The sequence below is a fragment of the Aquarana catesbeiana genome, linkage group LG01, assembly GCF_042186555.1.
Source record: "Aquarana catesbeiana isolate 2022-GZ linkage group LG01, ASM4218655v1, whole genome shotgun sequence".
Taxonomy (NCBI): domain Eukaryota; kingdom Metazoa; phylum Chordata; class Amphibia; order Anura; family Ranidae; genus Aquarana; species Aquarana catesbeiana.
In genome coordinates, this window is record NC_133324.1 from 18461895 (window position 1) to 18485361 (window position 23467).

Genomic DNA, 23467 nt, shown 5'->3' on the forward strand with positions numbered 1-23467 from the left:
TGGTATAGATATTAAGGGGAACCCTGCACCAAAATTTAAAAAAAAAAATGGCGTGGGGTCCCCCTAAAAATCCATACCATACCATATTAAAAAATAAAAAAAATAAAATGTCCCACGAAGTCCATACACCTCCGCCGATGGAACGAAAAAAAAAAAAAGCTCTGCCTCCATGGGAGGCACACGCCATATGACGTGTCCTCGCAGGTGACAGTTCTTTTATAACTGAGGGCGGGGCCACACAAGATGTTTCCGGGTGACCCCACCCCCCTCTGAAGCATCCCTATGGCTTTCCCCGTAGCGTCAGAGGGGGCGGGGCCACCCGGTCCGCCCCCCTCTGACGCACGGGGACATCCATATGGGGAAAGCCACAGGGGTGTCCCTGTTTGTCAGAGGGGGGCAGACCGGGTGGCCCCGCCCCCTCTGACACTACGGGGAAAGCCATAGGGATGTCTCTGTGCGTCAGAGGGGGGCGGGGTCACCCAGCGATGTCATGTGTGGCCCCGCCCTCAGTTATAAAAGACCTGTCACCTGCGAGTACAGGTCATATGGTGTGTGCCAGAGCTTTTTTTTTTTTTTCGTTCTGTCGGCGGAGGTGAATGGACTACATGGGACATTTTATTTTTTTTATTGTTTAATAAAGGACCCCGCCCCCCCTGGTGTGTGTTGGGTTTTTTTTTTCAATGTTGGCACTTTTTTTGTGAAATGGTACAGGTACAATGTACCCGTTACCATTTCAAACAGGGGGGGGCCGGGATCTGGGGGTCCCCTTGTTGGCCCATGATGGGAGGCTCCCGCTGTGTTACGTAACGGGTGATCCCGCCCCCTCTGACGTCACGGGGAAAGCCTCAGGCAAGCCCCAATCAATTCACCATGCGTCAAAGGGGGGCGGAGTCAACGGGTGGCCCTGGCCTCAGTTATTTAAGAACCGTCAAAAGATGAGAAGCGGCACACAGCGGGAGCCTCCCATCATGGATGTGGAGCGGCCCGAGAACGAAGAAGGGAAGAAGACGCCGCAGAGGAAGATGCCGGACGAGAACACCGGAGCAAGAAGCAGAGGATCAGAGGAAGAACCAGAGGAAGAAGAAGATGGTGGAAGAAACCGAAGGGAGATAAAAGAAAGAAGATAGAAGAAAGAAGATGGAAAGAAGAAGCATTTAAATAAAGGAATTGTCAAAAAATGTCTCTTGTCATTTTTAAGATTTTTGACACTTTTTTTGTGAAATGGTAGGGGTACTTTTGTACCCCCTTACCATTTCACACAGGGGGGGCCAGGATCTGGGGGTCCCCTTGTTAAAGGGGCTTCCAGATTCCGATAAGCCCCCCACAACCACCGGGCAAGGGTTGTGGGGATGAGGCCCTTGTCCCCATCAACATGGGGACATCTTCCCCATGTTGAGGGCATGTGGCCTGGTACGGTTCAGAAGGGGGGGGGACGAGAGAACACCAGGTTGCCAGGTTGCGTGCTCGGATAAGGTCTGGTATGGATTTTTAGGGGGACCCCCATGCCATTTTTTTTATAATTTTGGCGCGGGGTTCCCCTTAATATCCATACCAGACCTGAAGGGCCTGGTATGGGAATTGGGGGGACCCCCACACATTTTTTTTTTACATTTGGTTCGGGGTTCCCCTTAATATCCATACCAGACCTGAAGGGCCTGGTATGGGAATTGGGGGGACCCCCACGCATTTTTTTTTTATTTTGGTTCGGGGTTCCCCTTAATATTCATACCAGACCCAAAAGGCCTGGTAATGCATTGTGGGGGAATCCTATGCCGTTTTTATCAATGAACTTTTATGTGTATTGTCGGGACCGACAATTCATTAATAGCCGGCACTAGCGCTAGTACTTTTAAATGACTTTTTTTCCTTTAGAAATGTAATTTTGCTTTCAGACTGTTAAACATGGGAAACATGCGCCGCTTTACAGGCATACTATAGACACCCCCCAGGTATGAAATTTAAAGGAATATTTCACTTTTATTGTTTCACTTTAAGCATTATTAAAATCACTGCTCCCGAAAAAACGGCCGTTTTTAAAACTTTTTTTTGCATTGATACATGTCCCCTGGGGCAGGACCCGGGTCCCCAAACACTTTTTATGACAATAGTTTGCATATTATAATATATAATATATAACCTTTAAAATTAGCACTTTTGATTACTCCCATAGACTTTTAAAGGGTGTTCCACGGCTTTCGAATTTGCCGCGAACACCCCAAATTGTTCGCTATTCGGCGAACGGGCGAACAGCCAATGTTCGACCCAAACAGACAGCCCATCCCTATTTGCCACTATCTGAGGATTAAACCAACTAACCCCAACATGCAGGTAAACTGGAATATACCATTTTACAGACATTAAATTACAAGTTGTATTTACACTGCCTTGCCAGTAAATGTCACCACCAAAGTATTTTTACAAACATAGTAAAATCCAATTCAACAGAGATGGATACAAGATAAGTGTTCCAGAACATTTAGCGTTGACGTCATTAAGGGGTCAGGTACTGTTCTCCCAAAAAAGTAAAAGGAAAAATCAGCTGTATTTATTCATTTTAGCAAATCTTGGTTTTAAAAATACATCTCACCTTCTTGTTCTTTAGACCAGAAGCCTTCTTTAACTATCATGTTTGTTTTATTTCAGCAGTAAGCAACTTATCCACCACAAGGACTGAAAATGACACTGACAATGTAACAGTGGAAAGGAATCCCACAGATCGCCCATCATCCGCCAATATCACATGTGTGGAGTGCGATGACCCTTCCCAATGCAATGAGACTGTATGCTGTACAAGTGAGTGCAGGAGCCATTTTCTACAGATAATACGAGGGTTCTTCAAAAAGTTTCCACACTTTTTTAACTCCATAAAATGTAAAAAAAAGCACAGAAACTTTTTGAAGACCCCTCGTCTATGTGAGCTTTATAACACAAGTCACATCTATGACTACATGCATTATCTAGGACAGTGGTCCCCAAACTGCGGCCCAGGGGCCAGATGTGGGCCTTTGCCTGCCTTTATCCAGCCCTTGAGGTACTAGTCCTTTAACTGACACCAAAAATGGGGCACCAATACAACCAAAGATGGGGCATTGTTTACCCCCATTGAGGAATTTTGAGCAATTTTCCCACTGGCCACAGTCTGGCCCCCCTAATGCCTGAAAGACAGTAAACCGGTCCTTTGTTTGGAACATTTGGAGACCCCTGATCTAGGGGCACAGATGAAGGATTCAGGTGATATGTCTGGTGTTGAAATTAAACTTTAGTACAACAAATTAAAGCTTTAGCAGAGAAACAATGTGATAAATAGGTAACTCAACTAGGTATGTTTTAACTAGTCATACACAGTTGACTACTGCACATGCCACTGCCAAAATTCAAGCCATAGGTGGCTCTGTCGCCGGTTAGAGAAACTCTGATTGAGAAATCGAAGGAGCCGGGTGGAAAATTGTCAGCCAAAGGATGACTTCATCCTATCAGATACAGTCACTGTTTGGGTATTCAAGCAGCCAAAGGTGTTACAGCTGCTTGAATACAATAGCTGGAAGCAGAGAATCTACCATCCACTGTTTGGATGGAGGAATCTATTCCTGTAGCCTGAACAAGAGAAATCTATTTGTGTATAGCTAGCCATAGAATGGTCCTACCCCTGAGACTCTTTCTCTACCTTTCCATTCCCCAGCCCTCTTCTCTACTCCTTATCTGACCAACTTTTTTTTGCTTTTATTGCCCTGCGTGCTTGTTTTTAACATTTGCTAAAGCCCATACTGCTTGGATCTTAGAAGAAGGGAGTGTATCCCAAAAGGTTTATCCCGAAAATTTGACTTCGAATTAAAAAAAAACAAAAAACAGGCCAGTCCCTTGATTACAAAGGCTGTGCACACCTGCACCACCAGTAAAGGTTAGAGGCTTTATCCCTCCCAAGACTCTTCGAAGTCTCTGGACTCCAGAACCCAATCTAGACGTTACCAATACTAAAGAAACCTGAAAAAAAATTCTCTATTCAGAATAGATATTCTGGAGCCCCTCAAGTGAGAACCCTGTGTGACATTTGCCTCTTCTAACATAGTAGCAGGGCACAGTACACATATACAGCTACAATTACCATAGCCTAGTCCTTCAGAAATATGTACACACCAGCAAAAACATGCATAGTTATTCAGAGGTTGAACTATTCAGAGGATAGTAGCTTATTTTTCCACGTGTTTGCATAATATATATATATATATATATATATATATATATATATATATTAAAAATATAACATGTTGACTAGTAATTGGTGTGACACAATATGATAAAAAAATGCTTCAAGAGACTTCAAGAGAAAATACTAGCAAGAATTCTTTGATTGACCATTTTTTTGTATTTCAGGGCCAGAAGCGAAGAATTTGTCTATTACAAGTGAAATAAAGCTTAATTATGACATTGGTGATGTGGTCACTGTGAGCTGCAGTACTGGATATCGCCCATCATCCAGTAATATAGTATGTGAGAGCTATAATGGTACCCCGCAGTGGAATGTGACTGTTCAGTGTCTAGGTGAGTACAGAAATAGATCCTTAACCTACAAAGGTTTCCAGTTTCTCAGCCAGTTGTTTATCTATGCGTAGGGGTGCTTGTGCTGGAATCATGCACACTCTTCATTTTTTATTTCACGTTTGAAAACTTTAAAGGACCCAGCTGGCCAAGCGGGCCAAGCTGGCCCAAACAAACTATTTCCATTACAGAGCAATGCAGCTGTTGTATTGGCTGTAATATACTGTAGTAGCATTAGCTACATTCTAAATAGACAGTGTTGTGTTGCATATTGCTGTCAAAAATTAAAAAGAGTTGAGCTGAATGGTTTTCCACCATTAAGGTGAAGCTTTGTCATTTCAAAATTCAATGAATACAAGGCTTCCACTAATTGGCCGAGGTTGAAGATGCGGGTGGACGATGACATGTTTTCTGCCTTGGTCATCCAGTAATATAGTATGTAAGAGCCATAACGGTACCCCGCAGTGGAATGTGACTGTTCAGTGCCTAGGTGAGTCCTGAAGTCGATCGTTTACCTACCCTAGGGGTACTTGTGTTGGAATCATTCCACATTTCATTTTAATTCCGCTTTTGAAAATGTTAAAGGGCTCAGCTGTCCAAGTTGGCCCAAACAAACGATATCCATTACAGAGAGATGTGGCCGCTGTGTTTGCTATAATATACTGTAGTACCATTAGCTATTTACTGGGTGGTACTGGGGGGGGGGGAGATTTACTAAAACTGGTGCACTCGGAATCTGGTGCAGCTGCACATGGTAGCCAATCAGCTTCTAATTTCAAGTTGTTCAGCTTTGACAGGGTCTATCTGTCAGGGCTGGGATCAGCCCTTCCTTCACTGAGCTGGCCGCTCAGCTGTTGGCTAATTGCCAGCTCCTATCTCTCCACAGTTACTCACCTGTTGATGATATCCTGCTCGTCAGTCCTGCCTACTTAAGCCGTCCAGCCCAAAGGATCTCTGCCTTCGCCTTGGTCAACATCACAGAGCCTATCTCCAGCGGTCCTGTTTAAAGACTTGCTTTGCTGACATCCCTTCTGGCTCCAGATCCAGCATACCATTAGCTATACATGGGTGGTACAATGGGTACAATACAATAGGTGGTACTGGGGGGAGATTTACTAAAACTGGTGCACTCGGAATCTGGTGATGCTGCACATGGTAGCCAATCAGCTTCTAATTTCAGCGTGTTCAGCTTTGACAAAAAACCTGGAAGCTGATTGGTTACTGTGCACAGCTGCACCAGATTCTGCGCGCACCAGTTTTAAATCGACTGCTGTCAGAAGTAACCACTTAATTCCCGGCGTATTGTCAAATGACGTCCACAGCAGATGGGATCTCCCATCCTGGCGGGGCATCATATGACGTCCTCCGCTTCCCAGCGCCCCCAACGCGTCACTGAGGAGCCGATGCGCGTGTCAGCGATTGCTTCTTACAGAGCAGGAATGTGGATCTGTGTGTCAAACCAGAGGAAAGGGAGTACAGGGATTATGACGGTGCCAGGAAAAACACAGTATATTCGATTTTTAAAGTTAAAAATAATTTTTATTATTAGACAAAAATTGTTTAAAAATGAACAATAGAATCACAAAAACATGGTGTGCATAATTGCTAAAAACATATCTGTAGCGAGCTTCACGTCACTTGGCCTGAAAAGCATAGCGGCCAATGCAGTGGGTAGGTATTTTAGATGCCCGACATGTTTCGCCAGTATTGGCTTCCTCAGGGACAGATTATTGATACCTAAAGCGCTACAGTACACTCTATAGAGAGAAATATAACAGTCAATATACATACTAAGACAGATGATACATTAAATACAAAAGAGATATAAAGGATATGAGTGTACACATGTTTGCGAGCCGTCAGGGTAGACCAACCCCCACCAACCAAATTTTGCCACAGGAGACCCCCCCACACACACAACACCAGATAGCCAAGGGCCCCCAACCAGACATTCTAGAGATGGAGAATATGTACCTGCAAATCACCAGGAGGGTGCCGCACACCTCCAGAGCAGGGCCTCCAACAAAGATTACAGTGGGTAGCTGCAGGGAGCAATAGGAAAGGCCTGGCCGAGTATATGTCTAAAAAGTACAATTATTTGTAGATAAGTTCATTATAATGGGTTCTAGAAGGGTCTTATGGCCCCCCATTAACTAAAGAGTAAAGGAAAAATATAGGACTAACATAGTCTCTAAATAATGTAAGTAAAAGTAAGTTTGACACTTACCACTAAGTAGATATGAAATGAGATAATGGGCTGAGAGAGAGCCTGCAGCCGGTTACAGCGCCAGATGAGGCAAGCTGAAGGACAAGAGACAATGTCAGCATGAAATAAATCTGTGAAAAAGATAAACCAACTACCTCAAACACAGATGGTCCACAAAAATACCTACCGGACCAGATGGCAGTGAATGCAACGGTGTCCTATACATCCCTGGCGTGTGTACTGGCCTGGGATGCCGGCGTTCTTATGCCCCCCACACAAGAGCGGCGTCTGACGTCACCGCACGTGTGAGCGGATGAGGGGGAGCCACTGCGCATGCGCCAATCGCAATTCCGTCCAGGCCTACAAGGTCCAGAGAGCATTGCGGTGGTGTCTATGGTGATGTGTAAACACATCACGGACAGCCCGCAGTATCCAGACGCCGCAACTAGCAGCGTGATACCTGGAAGATGGTATTAATTTCCAGTGTGCCGTGGCTGGGGCGGGCAGAGGAGAATCCAGTGCCCTTGGGTGTCCATACAGCTGGGTGTATCTATTGCAGGAGGCTAAAAGCACCAGATCGAGTGCGCACCCACCACTGTGAAATACAGGGGCCCCTGTATTTCACAGTGGTGGGTGCGAACAGGAGAGCGAGCTGCCAGCCAGGTAAACAAAGGGGCGGAGCCTGAATTGACAAACTACCCGATGCTCCTGGTTCCCAGGGTTACAGAGAGAGGGGAACTACTAGCCATCGCTGCCATCCATATCGCTCCTGGGCCTCCGCGATGGGACCGGAAAACCCAGGAGAGGCGGCGGCGGGACCCCCTTCGCCACCTGTAGAAGTCATAGGGTGGCTAATTAGCCACTCAGATCACTTCTGCCTTGTTCAGAATCGCCGGCTGCAACCACTGAAACCAGAGGCCCTCCATGTTACGCCCTCCTGGCGGGAAGCAGTCAAAATAACAAACGTGTTATACTTACCTGCTCTGTGCAAAACTATTGCCCCAATCCTCCTCTTTATGGCTCCCAGCTGGTGCTCCTGGCTCCTCCCCCTTTCTGAGTGCACCCATAGCAAGCCGTGGTGCACTTGTGTGTTTGCTCGCTCCCGAACAGACTCTGTATGTCTATTGACACACACACAACGTGGCTTGGCCCCACCCCCTGTTCTCTCCTCACAGGCTGTGATTGACAGCAGCAGAAGCCAATGGCTCCTGTTACTGCCTCCATGGCCAGTGGGGAGAGAGAGAGAGAGAGAGAGCGGAGAGAGCCGCTGCTCTCTGGCACAGCGTTGGATCAAGATCAAGCTCAGGTAAGTGTGTGGGGGGGGGGGAGCTGCACACAGAAGGTTTTCTACCTTAAAGCAGAGTTCCACCCAAAAATGGAACTTCCGCTTTAAGGGAAGGTGACCCCCTGACATGCCACATTTGACATGTCATTTTTTAGGGGGGGGGCGGAAACCCTCTTTTTTGAGTGTTCTAGCTCCCATATTTTTTTTTTTTGCACTGCGACACCGGAAGGAAGATCACCTCTCCCCCTCCCTCTCGGCAATCATCTGGGACACATCACAGGTCCCACATGATTGCCCAGCCAGTCATGGCGCGCCGCGTGGCTCACGCATGCGCAGTGTGTGCCCGGCTGTGAAGCCACAGCCGGGCGCCCACAGTGACAATGCCGGCGCCGCAGAGAGGAGGGGGAGACGAGCGGGGCTTCATTACCCTACATCGCTGGACCCTGGGACAGGTAAGTGTCCGATTGGTAAAAGTCAGCAGCTGCAGTATTTGTAGCTTTTATTTTTTTTGTTTAAGCAGAACTCCGCTTTAATGCAGAGAATACATTAAGGTTAAAAAAAAAAAAAAAACATCTGCCTTTAGAAGCACTCTATGGGCTGCTATTCCTATGGCCGGAGGACAAGGAAGTGTTTGACCACCCACCAAACGGTATTCAAATTCTCTTAATGATAACTGAGCTAACTTGATTTGGAAGAAGGAGTTCAACATCACCATGTGGTCTATGATGAAAGGTGTCAGTCACTAATCTCCCTTTACAAGGAAAGGAAACGAAGAATAATATGTATTTACTCATTTTTGTGAATTATTTTTGTAAATTTTTTTTTGCTATTTAGACCAGAAGTATTTTGGAAATATACACCATCTGCTCATTCTTCAGAACAGAAGCCTGCAACGATCGTGTTTTGTTGTATTTCAGGTCAGTGTGGGAAACCGTCAACGAACAACTTGTCCATCGTAAGACATGAAAAAGAAATCTATGACATTGACGACGTGGTAACTGTGAGATGTGATCCTGGATATCACCCGTCATCCACCAATATCACATGTGTGGATCGCGATGGTTTTCCACAGTGGAATAAGGCTGTTCGGTGTATAGGTGAGTGAACCAGCCAATGGGGAATAGAGAAGGTGGCTGTGGAATGGGAGTGAGTGAAAGAGTCATAGCGGAGAGAATGGTCATAAAATTATTGAAACGTGATTTAGAGGTCCACATTCAGCCTGAAAGGCCGCGTACAGGTCCGTACAGGTCCGTACTGTCGGACCGGACTGGTCCGACAGACTTTCGACAGACATTTGACGGACTTTTGACGGACTTCCGACGGACTTTTTAACTAACAGACTTGCCTACACACGATCACACCAAAGTCCGACGGATTAGTATGTGATGACGTACGACCGGACTAAAACAAGGAAGTTGATAGCCAGTAGCCAATAGCTGCCCTAGCGTCGTTTTTTTTGTCCTTCGGACTAGCATACAGACGAGTGGATTTCTGGGTCTGGCGGAATTACGTCCGTCAGATTTGCGACTGGAAAAGTCCGCTGAAGGTCCGGTGAAGCCCACACACGATCGGATTCTCCGCCGGATTTGGTCCGTCGGCGTCCGTCGGACAAGTCCGGTCGAAAAGTCAGACCGTGTGTACGCTGCATTATCTGTTGTTTCGAATGGTATTATCATTCGTAGATCCAAGGTTTTTTTAAAATTTCCTTAAGCTTACCCTTTTACAATGAAAAATATATAAAACAGCGCTAGCAGCCTATATCAAGCAATATACATCCTAATACACAGTGCCCATTGTATCAATGTTAAGAGAAAACAAAAAACATAAAATTTTAAAGTGCTCAGGTGCTTCAGTGAAAAGTGCAATTGTGATCCAAAACTTTGGAATCGGTGAAGTGGCTCCCCCTTTGGTGTCCCCACTCACCAAAATTATTGGATCCTCAGCTTCGCAGTCTGGGATAAAGAAGGCATTGATCAAATGATCTGGGGATATGCTGGATGGTTCCTCAGTAAAATCTTGTAGGGAGACATTTTAAGACAGGAAGGATATACCACACTCCATAGATGGGGAAACAGAGAGAGAACTCCTAATGAAATAATGTGCATTCAATGCGCAAAATACAGGATTTTTGGAAAACCAGGCATCAGTAAGAAAATTATCCGAGTTCGCTGCTGAATGGCATGCTGTCCACAGAGATGGAAATTTGCGTCAATGGTTTAACACGAACCGGAAGTACGTTGACACGTTTCGCCCCTCATCCAGGACGTCATCAAGGACAACAAAGCTACTTATTTAAATAAAGGATTTCCAAAAAATTGAGAAGGTCCAGCACAGCTTTGTTTCCACGTCTACCACCATTGCCCAATTGCTCCCAGAAATGCAAACTAATTTGACTATTTATCCTGTGACACTAAGGTCGGGTTTTCTCTGCTCCAACATGGAAGTCGGACGACTTCCGATCCGACTTTGCCCTACGACTTCATGTCTGACTTCGATACGACTTCAGTGAATAGATCAGACTTTGATCTGACAATGCCAGGCCCTTTGAGTCTGGTATGAATCTTGAGGAGGTAAACCCCACCCCAAAATGTAAAAATTTGTGTGTGGTCTCCCCCCAAGACTATGCCTGACCCTTCAGTCTGGTATGGGTTTTAAGGGGAACGCCAACAAAAAAAAAATGAAGTGGGGCCCCCCAAAATTCATACCAGACCCTTATCTGAGCATGCAGCCCGGCAAGTCATGAAAGGGGGAGGGGTGATGAGTGAGCGCCCCCCTCTCCTGGACCATACCAAGCCACATGTCCTTTACATGGGTGGGTGCTTTGGGGCAGGCGGGCTCTGTGCCCCCACCCCAAAGCACCTTGTCACCATGTTGATGTCACCATGTTGAAGTGTTGATTATGCAAGAATGGGCTGCCATCAGTCAGGACGTGGCCCAGAAGTTGATCGACGGCATGCCAGGGCGAATGGCAGAGGTCTTGAAAAAGAAGGGTCAACACTGCAAATATTGACTCTTTGCATATACTTAATGTAATTGTCAATAAAAAACCTTTGACACTTATGAAATGTTTGTAATTATACTTCAGTATACCATAGTAACATCTGAAATAAGATCTAAAACACTGAAGCAGCAGACTTTGTGAAAATTTACAGTGCCTTGCAAAAGTATTCACCCCCTTGGCATTTTTTGGTGTTTTGTTGCCTCACGACCTGGAATTAACATGGATTGTTTGAGGATTTGCATCATTTAATTTACAGAACATGCCCACAAATTTTAAGATTTTTTTTTTTTTAATTGTGAAGCAAACAACAAATAGGACAAAATAACAGAAAAAGTCAATGTGCATAACTATTCACCCCCCTAAAGTCAATACTTTGTAGAACCACCTTCAGCAGCTATCACAGCTTTGGATAAGTCTCTATGAGCTTCCCACATCTTACCACTTGGATTTTTGCCCATTCCTCCTTGCAAAACTGCTCCAGCTCCTTCAAGTTGGATGGTTTGCCCTTGTGAACAGCAACCTTTAATTCTGACCACAGATTATCTATTGGATTGAGGTCTGGGCTTTGACTTTGGCATTCCAACACATTCACATGTTTCCCCTTAAACCACTCAAGTGTTGCTTTAGCAGTGTGTTTGGGGTCATTGTTCTGCTGGAAGGTGAACCTCCGTCCTAGCCTCAAATCACACACAGAGTGGTACAGGTTTTGCTCAAGAATATCCCCATATTTAGCACCATCCATCTTTCCCTCAACTCTGACCCGTTTCCCAGTCCTGACTGCTGAAAAACATCCCCACAGCATGATGCTGCCATCACCATGTTTCACAGTGGGGATGGTGTTCTTTGGGTGATGTGATGTGTTGGGTTTGTGCCAGACATAGCGTTTTCAGCAGTCCTGACTGCTGAAAAAACATCCCCACAGCATGATGCTGCCACCACCATGTTTCACAGTGGGGATGGTGTTCTTTGGGTGATGTGATGTGTTGGGTTTGTGCCAGACATAGCGTTTTCTTTGATGGCCAAAAAGTTCAGTTTTAGTCTCATCAGACCAGAGCACCTTCCTCCTCCATACATCTCCCACATGCCTTTTTCACAAACTCAAAACGTGCCATTTTGTTTTTTGCTGAAAGTAATGGCTTTCTTCTGGCCACTCTGCCATAAAGCCCAACTCTATGGAGCGTACGGCTTATTGTCATCCTATGTACAGATACTCCAGTCTCTGCTGTGGAACTCTGCAGCTCCTCCAGGATTACCTTAGGTCTCTGTGCTCCTCTCTGATTAATGTCCTCCTTGCCCGGCCCGTGAGTTTTGGTGTGTGGCCGTCTCTTGGCAGGTTTGCTGTTGTGCCATGTTCTTTCCATTTGGTTATGATAGATTTGATGGAGCTCCTAGGGATCATCAAAGATTTGGATATTTTTTTTATAACCTAACCCTGACTTGTACTTCTCAACAACATTGTCCCTTACTTGTTTGGAGAGTTCCTTGGTCTTCATGGCAGTGTTTGGTTAGTGGTGCCTCTTGCTTAGGTGTTGCAGCCTCTGGGGCCTTTCAAAAAGATGTGTATATGTAATGACAGATCATGTGACACTTAGATTGCACACAGGTGGACATCATTTCACCAATTATGTGACTTCTGAAGATAATTGGTTGCACCAGAGCTTTTTATGGGCTTCATAACAAAGGGGGTGAATACATACGCACATGCCAATTATCTGTTTTTTTATTTCTGAAAAATAGTTTTATGTATATATTTTTCTAATTTTACTTCACCAACTTAGACTATTGTGTTCTGATCCATCACATATAATTCAGATTTAAAAAAAAAATTGAACTAAAGGCTGTAATGTAAAAAATAGGTAAAAAGCCAAGGGGGTGAATACTTTTGCAAGGCACTCTATGTTTGTGTCATTCCCAAAACTTTTGGCCAGGGCTGTAGGATCATTTATAAGGTGGTTCTCTATTTATTTGTTTATCTTTTTCTGTTGATTTAACTGAATGACTTATCTTTTTTTTCAACCTGACTATGTATATACTGCCAATGCCAAGGAAAATGCTTCAATAAAACATAAATATACAGAGTACACCATGAACCAGAAGGTTTTTCCTGTATATTCGTATCATTTTCTACATAGCATTAACACTTTGTTTTCCATGCAGAGAGACCATGTAAAAGACCAGAAATCAGCAATGTGACCACACTGCCTAAAGACAAACTCAACTATAAAGTGAATGAATCTGTAGAAGTGAATTGTACAAAGGGATATTGGCCATCATATAAGAAGATGACATGTGTGCAAAGTGGAGATGAATCTAAGTGGGATCAAACTTCAGAGTGTATAGGTGAGCAAATGTTCAACCTTCTTCTGCTGCCTCCAAATGTTACATACAAAATTCCAAGCCCAGATTTACTGTACAGTGCTCACCCCATGATTCGCAGACAATTCAGTCTTAATTGTATTTCTAATTAGAAGTGGATGGTATTCGTATATCGTAGACCGTATATCAAAGCGAGTTTCCCCATAGGAAATCATGGAAACTCAGATAAACTATTCCACTGTCACTGCTAGTGTATGCAGTACCGCATGCGGCCAGAGGTGGGGGGGGCGCTGGAGACACTCGGAAACACTCAGAGACACTTGGAAACACTCGGAGATGCTCGGAGATGCTCAGAGACACTGGGGAATGGAAGGTTTCTGAGTGTTTCCGAGTGGACCTCTGACCATGGCCCAGCAGCTTGAATCCTGCTCATCTTGCGAAACAACATTTGCAAAGCAAGTCAGCATTTTTTACAAAAAAAGCTTGTATTGCGAAACACTCGTAAACCGCGTTACTCGCAATTCGAGGTTCCACTGTACTTGTATGAGAAAGTCTCCTGTCCTCTTTGTATTGTTTCCTTTGTGGGAAATCTTTGGTTTTCCTGCCAGCCCTCCCCTGCGTTCTTATTTCAAAATGACTATGCTAGGCATGAGAGCACACAACTCCCAATGTGGTCAGTTTTCTGGCTGTGCTGGGAGCTCAGCCTGCCTGTCCTCCAATGATCAGACTTGTGCTGACACATCCCCCTGCATAGCCATTCACTGGGAAGATCAGTGTACTGCCGCTTCTCTGCCTTCTGCTGACACCCCCTCCCTCTGCAGTTTCCACCCCCGAATCTCTAAGCCCCTTATGCAGCTGAGAGCAGAAGTCATGTGATCACATAAAAAAAAAGAAAAGAAAACATTTATTTAAGTTTTTAAATATTGTATATACACAAATGTTTTGCATTTCATTTCTATTTTCAACTTAATAGTTTATTTTACAAGGTGAGGGTTCACATATACTTTAAGCAGCAATCAGGACAAATCTGAAGCTCACAAGTTTTGAACATCTAAATTAGGGTTGCACCGAGCAAATGCTCCGATGTTGCCAACCGCCTCACGCAGATATACTGCGGCAGAATGGCACGACTGGGCAAAACCCCATACGGGTACCTCTTCCCTTTTAAAAGCTGCCAGAGGGCTGCACGGCGGGGGACCAGATGCGTGTGGCGCGATCGCCGCCGGCCATACACGATTGCGTGCTCGAGAGCAAGCACGGGGATTTGTGTGTGTAAACACACAAATCCCTGTTCTGTCAGGGGAGAGGAGACATATTGTTTGTTCCTACTAAGTAGGAGCAACGATATGTCTCCTCCCCCAGTCAGTCCTATCCCCATACAGTTAGAACACATCTAGGGAACACCCATTTACCCCTTGATCGCCCCCTAGTGTTAACCCCTTCCCTACCAGTGACATTTACATAGTGATCAGTGCATTTTTATAGCTCTGATCACTGTATAAATGTCAATGGTCCCACAAATGTGTCAAAAGTGTCCGATCTGTCCGCCGCAATGTCGTAGTACCGCTAAAAATCACAGATATAAAATATGTTCGTGCGCTTATCAAACTATCCCCATCTGTTGGAGTGGTGCTTATATATAAAATCCTAAACCATAAAAACACCCTGATATAATCAGTAAAGTGAATAAGTGCAAATAATCAATAAAGTGAATAAATGCAAAAAAATGCATCAAAAAACATTTACCCTGATATCACAATCAGTGAAGTGAATGGGTGCAAATAAATATATCAATCAATAAAGTGAATAAATGCAAATAGATGCATCAAAAAACATATAAGGGAACACACATCCCTAGATATATTTCAATTCTTACAGATCACAGTTGCATGATGAATTACATTTGCATGGTGCTGATTCATATAAAGATAAAAGAAAAACCATCATTGCGCAGTGTTTTAAATGCTACAAGACTGAGCAAACAATGTAATCCACTCACACATTTGCAGTAGCTGAATTGCTTTTGTTATAATGGTCAGACAGCTTCACCACTCATATAGCTATCGCTGTGTTTGCTGAACACTATGCGAAGACGTCACTGACTCCTTCTCCCCATGCGTATCATCACATGTCACGTGATTTTCTCAAGGGATGAGAAAGTCACGATGTTGACACGACGCTCCCTACAGTTGTAACACCGTGTGTGAGGTGCGCAACGACTTATATAGGCATGGGGCATGGTCACCAGGTGATGTTACCCGGTGACCCTGCCCCTTATGACATCACAGTCCCATCATGCCCCGGGACTGTGACATCATAAGGGACGGGGTCACTGATGACGTCACCTGGTGACCACGCCCCATGCCTATATAAGTCGTTGCACACCTCACACGTGGCATTACAATGGGAGAGAGCGTTGTGTCAACATCGGAAGAAGAGAAGAGGGAACAAGACGATAGAGAAGACCGGGCCACTGCTAGCAAAAGAGTGGCAAAAGAGCAGAAGATAGCGGAAGAGCCCGGCAGAAGAACCGGAGAGGGGGAGAAGAACCAGAGATCTGGAGGAGAGGCCAGAGACTGGGAGAAGAGGTCAGAGAGAGCGGAGAAGAACTGGACACTGGGAGAAGAGGCCGGAGAGAGGTAGAAGACTAGGAGAAGAGGCCGGAGAGAGCGGAGAAGTCGGAAGAGACCCCTGAAATCGGAAGAAAACCCCGGAGCTGCCTAATAAATTACTTTAAAAACCTGTCTAGTGTGTTTTTTTTATTGGCACTTTTTTCCCCCCAGGTGAATGGGTAGGGTTACGATGGACCCCATACTCATTCACATAGGGTGGGGGGGATCTGGGGGCCCCCTTATGAAAGGGGGCTCCCGGATTCCGATAAGCCCCCCCGCCCACAGACCCCGACAACCAACGGCCAGGGGTGTTGGGAAGAGGCCCTTATCCTCATCAACAAGGGGACAAGGTGCTTTGGGGTGGGGGGGCTGCAGGGCACCCCCCTTCCCAAAAGCACCCACCCCCGTGTTGAGGGCATGCAGCCTGGTACGGTTCAGGAGGGGGGGGGGGGGGCGCTTGCTCGTCCCCACCCCCTTTCCTGAGCGGCCGGGCTGTGTGCTCGGATAAGGGTCTGGAATGGATTTTTTTTTAAATCCATACCAGACCTAAGGGCCTGGTATGCTCGTGGAGGGGAATTCTTTCTTGCGCTGATTGCAATAGGAAAATGTGTTTTTCCTATTGCATCCAGCGTGAGATGCACAGTACCCTGTCGCCGAGAACCAGTGCGATGGGATTACGCTGGAAACACATTCTTGTGGGCAGGTACTGTACTCGGGTACTCAGATGGGCTGGTGACAGATACTTGGGTACTCAGATGGGCTGTGAAAGGTACTTTGATGGGCTGGTGACGGGTCCTCTTTATTAGGGAGCAGGCCATCAGTGTGTTTGGTGTATACTGTAGGCAGTAACGAGCTGTTAGCGCAATCTGCTCCTCACACACGATCAGCGAGAAGCTGAGGACGTCATATGATGCCCTCCTGGAGGGACAGAGTGTTCCTGCGGACATCATATGACAATGCCCAGTATGGAAGTGGTTAAATATATATAATTTTTTTTCATGCAAATGCTTTCTTTTACTAGTATTTGATCACCATTGGGTTTTTTTTTTGTTTTTTTGTTTGTTTTATAAACAAAAAAAAAGGCCAAAGATTATGAAAAAAAAACCTTGTCCAGAGTAGAAAAGGTCAACGCTACCATAAGTCCTGTCTCATGCCAACAGTAAAGCACCCAAAGACCATTCATGTGTGGGGTTGCTTCTCAGCCAAGGGAGTGGGTTCACTCACAATATTGCCTAAGAACACTGCCATGAATAAAGAATGGTACAAAAACATCCTCCAAGAGCAACTTCTCCCAACCATCCAAGAACAGTTCGGTGAGAAACAACGCCTTTTGCAGCATGATGGAGCACCTTGCCGTAAGGCAAAAGTGATAACCAAGAGGCTTGGGGAACAAAACATCAAAATTTTGGGTCCATGACCAAGAAACTCCCCAGACCTTAATCTCTTTTGAGAACTTGTAGTCAATCCTCAAGAGGCGGGTGAACAAAAAATAACCCCACAATTTCTGACAAACTCTAAGCGTGGATTATGCAAGAATGGGTGGCCATCAGTCAGGATGTGGCCCAGAAGTTGATTCACAGCATGCCAGGGTGAATGGCAGAGGTCTTGAAAAAAAAGGGTCAACACTGCAAATATTGACTCTTTGCTTAAATTTTTGAAATGCTTGTAATTATACTTCAGTATACCATAGTAACATCTGAAAAAAATATACACTGAAGCAGCAGACTTTGTGAAAATTGATATTTGTGTCATTCTCAAAACTTTTGGCCAGGGCTGTAGGATCGTTTATATGGATGTTCTTTATTTATTTGTTTATCTTTTTCAATTAAATTAACTGAATGACGTATCTTTTTTTCAACCTGAGTATGTAAATACTGCCAATGCCATAATCCAAGGAAAATGCTTCAATAAAACATAAATATACAGAGTACACCATGAACCAGAAGGTTTTTCCTGTATATTCGTGTCATTTTCTACATAGCATTAACACTTTGTTTTCCATGCAGAGAGACCATGTAAAAGACCAGAAATCAGCAATGTGACCACACTGCCTAAAGGCAAACTACACTATAAAGTGAATGAATCTGTGGAAGTGAATTGTACGAAGGGATATTGGCCATCATATAAGAAGATGACATGTGTGCAAAGTGGAGATGAATCTAAGTGGGATCAAACTTCAGAGTGTATAGGTGAGCAAATGTTCAACCTTCTTCTGCTGCCTCCAAATGTTACATACAAAATTCCAAGCCCAGATTTACTGTACAGTGCTCACCCCATGATTCACAGACAATTCGGTCTTAATTGTATTTCTAATTAGAAGTGGATGGTATTTGGTTCTGTGACAGAAATCAGAGGGAGTCATGTGGATAATAGTAGCAGATATTATGCTGATCTTCTCAAGGAACGCTCTCCTAGCCCTGTGGCTAGCAAAGGCCATAAAAGACACTTACCTATAATTTGGTGAGCACTACACTGATAGGCTGACATGAGATGGACAGCCAATAATTTATTCCAGAATGGAATTTCAAGCCAGTCCAAAATGGGCTGATTTCCCTATGGATGAGTTTGAAGGGAACACGCTTTAAGTCAAATGGAAGTTTACCATCAAACCTTCAAAGCATGAATGTTCATAACGTCCAGAAAGTTTCATACTTAACCACTTCCCTACCCGCCCATTGTCATATGACGTCTGCAGGAACACTCTGTCCCTCCGGGCGGGCGTCATATGACGTCCTTGGCTTCCCGGCGGTATAGGGGGTGAGCGCTCGGAAGCCGATGCGCTGGTGACAGTTACTCTGATGGGCTGGTGACAGGTACGCGGGTACTCTAATGGGCTGGTGACAGGTACTCGGGTACTCAGATGGGCTGGTGACAAGTACTCGGGTACTCTGATGGGCTGCTGACAGGTATGCGGGTACTCTGATGGGCTGGTGACAGGTACTCAGATGGGCTGGTGACAGGTACTCAGGTACTCAGATTTGCTGGTGACAGGTACGTGGGTACTCTGATGGGCTGGTGACAGGTACTCAGGTACTCAGATGGGCTGGTGACAGGTACTCAGGTTTTCAGATGGGCTGGTGACCGGTACTCGGGTACTCTGATGGGCTGGTGACAGGTATGCGGGTACTCTGATGGGCTGGTGACAGGTACGCGGGTACTCTGATGGGCTGGTGACAGGTACTCAGGTACTCAGATGGGCTGGTGACAGGTACTCAGGTACTCAGATGGGCTGGTGACAGGTATGCGGGTACTCTGATGGGCTGGTGACAGGTACTCAGGTACTCAGATGGGCTGGTGACAGGTACTCAGGTTTTCAGATGGGCTGGTGACCGGTACTCGGGTACTCTGATGGGCTGGTGACAGGTATGCGGGTACTCTGATGGGCTGGTGACAGGTATGCGGGTACTCTGATGGGCTGGTGACAGGTACGCGGGTACTCTGATGGGCTGGTGACAGGTACTCAGGTACTCAGATGGGCTGGTGACAGGTATGCGGGTACTCTGATGGGCTGGTGACAGGTACTCGGGTACTCTGATGGGCTGGTGACAGGTACTTTGATGGGCTATTGACAGGTCCTCTTTATTAGGGGGGGCAATCAATGTGTTTGGTGTATACTGTAGGCGGTAACGAGCTGTTACCACAATCCCCACGACATTACCGCGGTTTGTTGACATTCTGTGACCGGCTGTGATTGGACACAACCGGTCACGTGGTAAAGAGCCAATTTCATTGGCTCTTTACCACGATCAGGCATGGGCTGTGTCAGGGTGACAATCCTCGTCTCCGATCGCCGTTCTGCGTGCCCCTAGGGGTGCGCACGAGTACCGTGCACGAGGACAATGCATGTGACCGGCTGTGATTGGACACAGCCGGTCACGTGGTAAAGAGCTGATTTTTATTGGCTCTTTACAATGATCTGGGATGGGCTGTGTCCTGAGGGACATGCCTCATCCACAATCGCCGCGTTGCAGGCCCCCGAGGAGCAGAGGACATCATATTATGCCTGTCCGGAGGGACAGAGTGTTCCTACGGACGTCATATGACAATGCCCAATATGGAAGTGGTTAAATGTATATAATTTTTTTTTCATGCAATTAGAGCTTTCTTTTACTGGTATTTAATCACCGTTGGGTTTTTCGTTTGTTCTTTATATATAAACAAAAAAAAGGGCCAAAGATTTTAAAAAACAAAACCCTGTATTTTCTACTTTCAGTTATAAAACATATCCAATAAAATCTAATTTCTTCATAAATTTCGGACAAAATGGATTCTGCTACATGTCTTTGGTAACAAAGAAAAAAATCTCTGTGATAGTTATAGAGTCCACAAACTATGGTATATATGAGAATTGATCAATCCTGATGTACTGACGGATTAACTCATTTCTTCGGGGCCTAAAATGCCAGGGCAGTACAAATACCCCCCAAATTACCCCTTTTTGGAAGGTAGACAGTCCAAGGTATTTAGTAGGAGGCAAAGCAAGTTTTTTGAAGTTATAATTTTTTGTTCAAGAAATTGAATATAATTTGTTTTTTTTCACAATTTTTTTTTTTTTACATACCGTCACCAGTCATTACAGCATCATCATATGACTGGTGTAGCAGTAATCAGGGTCACTGACTGGTAACAGTGTGTTAAAAAAAATATATACTTTTTTTATTCAATTTTTTAAACCTTCTTTTTTTCATTTTTTACTATTTTTTTTTTTTACATACTTTTTATCAGAGTAGTTCAGTGTCACCATAGTAACACTGTAGTACTCTGGGGAGGGGTAATCAAGTTAACCCATGTAAATCATTTATTGCAGTTGAAAATATTGCTGTTACAGTGATCATCATTGTAACAGCAATCAAAGTGTACAAAAAACAAACCCTGTTAACCCCCTCAGAGTAGTACAGTGTTACTACAGTGACACTGAACTACTCTGATAAAAGTATATAAAAAAACATTGTAAGTAAAAAAAAACAACATATTTTTGGTAAAAAAAAAACAAAAAAAAACGCAATAAGCATATACATAGTTACATAGTAAGGTTGAATAAAGACACCAGTCCATCCAGTTCAACCTGAGTGAGTGTGCGTATCCACAATTATCCCTATTTATTTAAGGTACCCATATAGCGCCGTCAATTTACGCATCGCTCCACACATACATCGCACACTCACGATCCCTACCCTCAAGGAGCCCACAATCCAAGGTCCCCAAACTCACATTCATATACTAGGGCCAACTTTTGGACAGAAGCCAATTAACCTACCAGCATGTCTTTGGAGTGTGGGAGGAAACCGGAGTACCCGGAGGAAACCCACACAGGCACAGGGAGAACATGCAAACTCCAGGCAGGTAGTGTCGTGGTTGGGATTCGAACCAGCAACCCTTTTTTACTGCTAGGTGAGAGTGCTACCCACTACACCACTCTGCCGCCCATATATTGATTGGTTTGCACAAAAGTTATAGCATCTACAAAATAGGGGATAGATGTATGGCATTTTTATTATTTATTTACTTTTTACTAGTAATGGTGGTGATCTGCGATTTTTATCGGGACTGCGACATTGCGACAGACAAATCAGACACTTTTGACACTTTTTTGGGACCATTGACATTTATACAGCGATCAGAGCTAAAAATAGCCACTGATTACTGTATGAATGTCACTGGCAGGGAAGGGGTTAACACTAGGGGGCAATCAAAGGGTTAAATGTTTTCCCTCAGTGTGTTCTAAACAGTAGGGGGGGGTGGGACTGCCTGGGGGAGGAGACCGATCGTTGTTCCTATATACAAGGAACACACGATCTGTCTCCTCTCTCCTGCCAGAACGGGGATGTGTGTGTTTACAAACACACACATTCCTGTTCTGGCTCTGTCAGGAGCGATTGCTGGTGGCCGCCGGGCACGCGCATCGGCTTCTCAGTGACGCGGCGCGCTCCTCTTATACCCCTTAATAGGGCCGCCATGCAGCTACAGCGCAGAGGAGCTATTCTGCCGCCGTCAAACAATGCCATGCGGCCAGCAAGAGGTTAAAGTCACGCAGTGCCGTATAGCAAAAAATGGCCTGGTCACGAGGTGATAACCACATAAAATAGTTTTCCATAGAAAACAATATTTTAACCACTTCACAACCGGAAGGATTTAACCCTTCCTGACCAGAGCACTTTTTACATTTTGGCACTGCGTTGGTTTAACTGCTAATTGCGCGGTCATGCAATGCTGTACCCAAACGAAATTTGCGTCCTTTTCTTCCCACAAATAGAGCTTTCTTTTGATGGTATTTGATCACCTCTGCCGTTTTTATTTTTTGCGCTATAAACGGAAAAAGACCAAAAATTTTGAAAAAAAATGATATTTTCTACTTTTTGTTATTAAAAAAATCCAATAAACTCAATTTTAGTCATACATTTAGGTCAAAATGTATTCGGCCACATGTCTTTGGTAAAAAAAAATCAATAAGCGTATATTTATTGGTTTGCGCAAAAGTTATAGTGTCTACAAACTAGGGTACATTTTCTGGAATTTACACAGCTTTTAGTTTATGACTGCCTAAGTCATTTCTTGAGGTGCTAAAATGGCAGGGCAGTACAAACCCCCCCCAAATGACCCCATTTTGGAAAGTAGACACCCCAAGAAAATTGCTGAGAGGCATGTTGAGCCCATTGAATATTTTTTTTCCCCAAGTGATTGAGTAATGACAAAAAAAAAAAATGTATAAAAAGTTGTCACTAAATGATATATTGCTCACACAGGACATGGGCATATGTGGAATTGCACCCCAAAATACATACAGCTGCTTCTCCTGAGTATGGGGATACCACATGTGTGGGACTTTTTGGGAGCCTAGCCGCGTACGGGACCCCGAAAACCAATCACTGCCTTCAGGATTTCTAAGGGCATAAATTTTTGATTTCACTCCTCACTACCTATCACAGTTTTGAAGGGCATAAAATGCCAAGATGGCACAAACCCCCCCCCCCCCCCCAATGACCCCATTTTGGAAAGTAGACACCCCAAGCTATTTGCTGAGAGGCATGTTGAGTCCATGGAATATTTTATATTGTGACACAAGTTGCGGGAATGTGACAAATTTTCTTTTTTTTGCACAAAGTTGTCACTAAATGATATATTGCTCACACAGGCCATGGGCATATGTGGAATTGCACCCCAAAATACATTTAGCTGCTTCTCCTGAGTATGGGGATACCACATGTGTGGGACTTTTTGGGAGCCTAGCCGCGTACGGGGCCCCGAAAACCAATCACTGCCTTCAGGATTTCTAAGGGCGTACATTTTTGATTTCACTCCTCACTACCTATCACAGTTTTGAAGGCCATAAAATGCCAAGATGGCACAACCCCCCCCCAAATGACCCCATTTTGGAAAGTAGACACCCCAAGCTATTTGCTGAGAGGCATGTTGAGTCCATGGAATATTTTATTTTTTGACACAAGTTGCGGGAAAGTGACAATTTTTTTTTTTTGCACAAAGTTGTCACTAAATGATATATTGCTCACACA

The 23467-nt window shown here is 44.7% G+C and overlaps 1 protein-coding gene across 3 annotated transcripts in view; it reads left to right on the forward strand.

Annotated features, from left to right (window-relative positions):
- Positions 1 to 23467, forward strand: part of LOC141130438 (receptor-type tyrosine-protein phosphatase kappa-like) — a 206312-nt gene that overhangs the window by 56725 nt on the left and 126120 nt on the right. For 2 of the 3 annotated variants that reach the window (XM_073618135.1, XM_073618136.1), the window contains exons 3-7: positions 2644 to 2793; positions 4372 to 4539; positions 8945 to 9124; positions 13186 to 13368; positions 17963 to 18145. In XM_073618135.1, the coding sequence (XP_073474236.1) occupies positions 2644 to 2793; positions 4372 to 4539; positions 8945 to 9124; positions 13186 to 13368; positions 17963 to 18145 (864 nt within the window). The remainder of the gene's footprint in view (positions 1 to 2643; positions 2794 to 4371; positions 4540 to 8944; positions 9125 to 13185; positions 13369 to 17962; positions 18146 to 23467) is intronic. The other variant, XM_073618137.1, reaches the window with a different exon arrangement.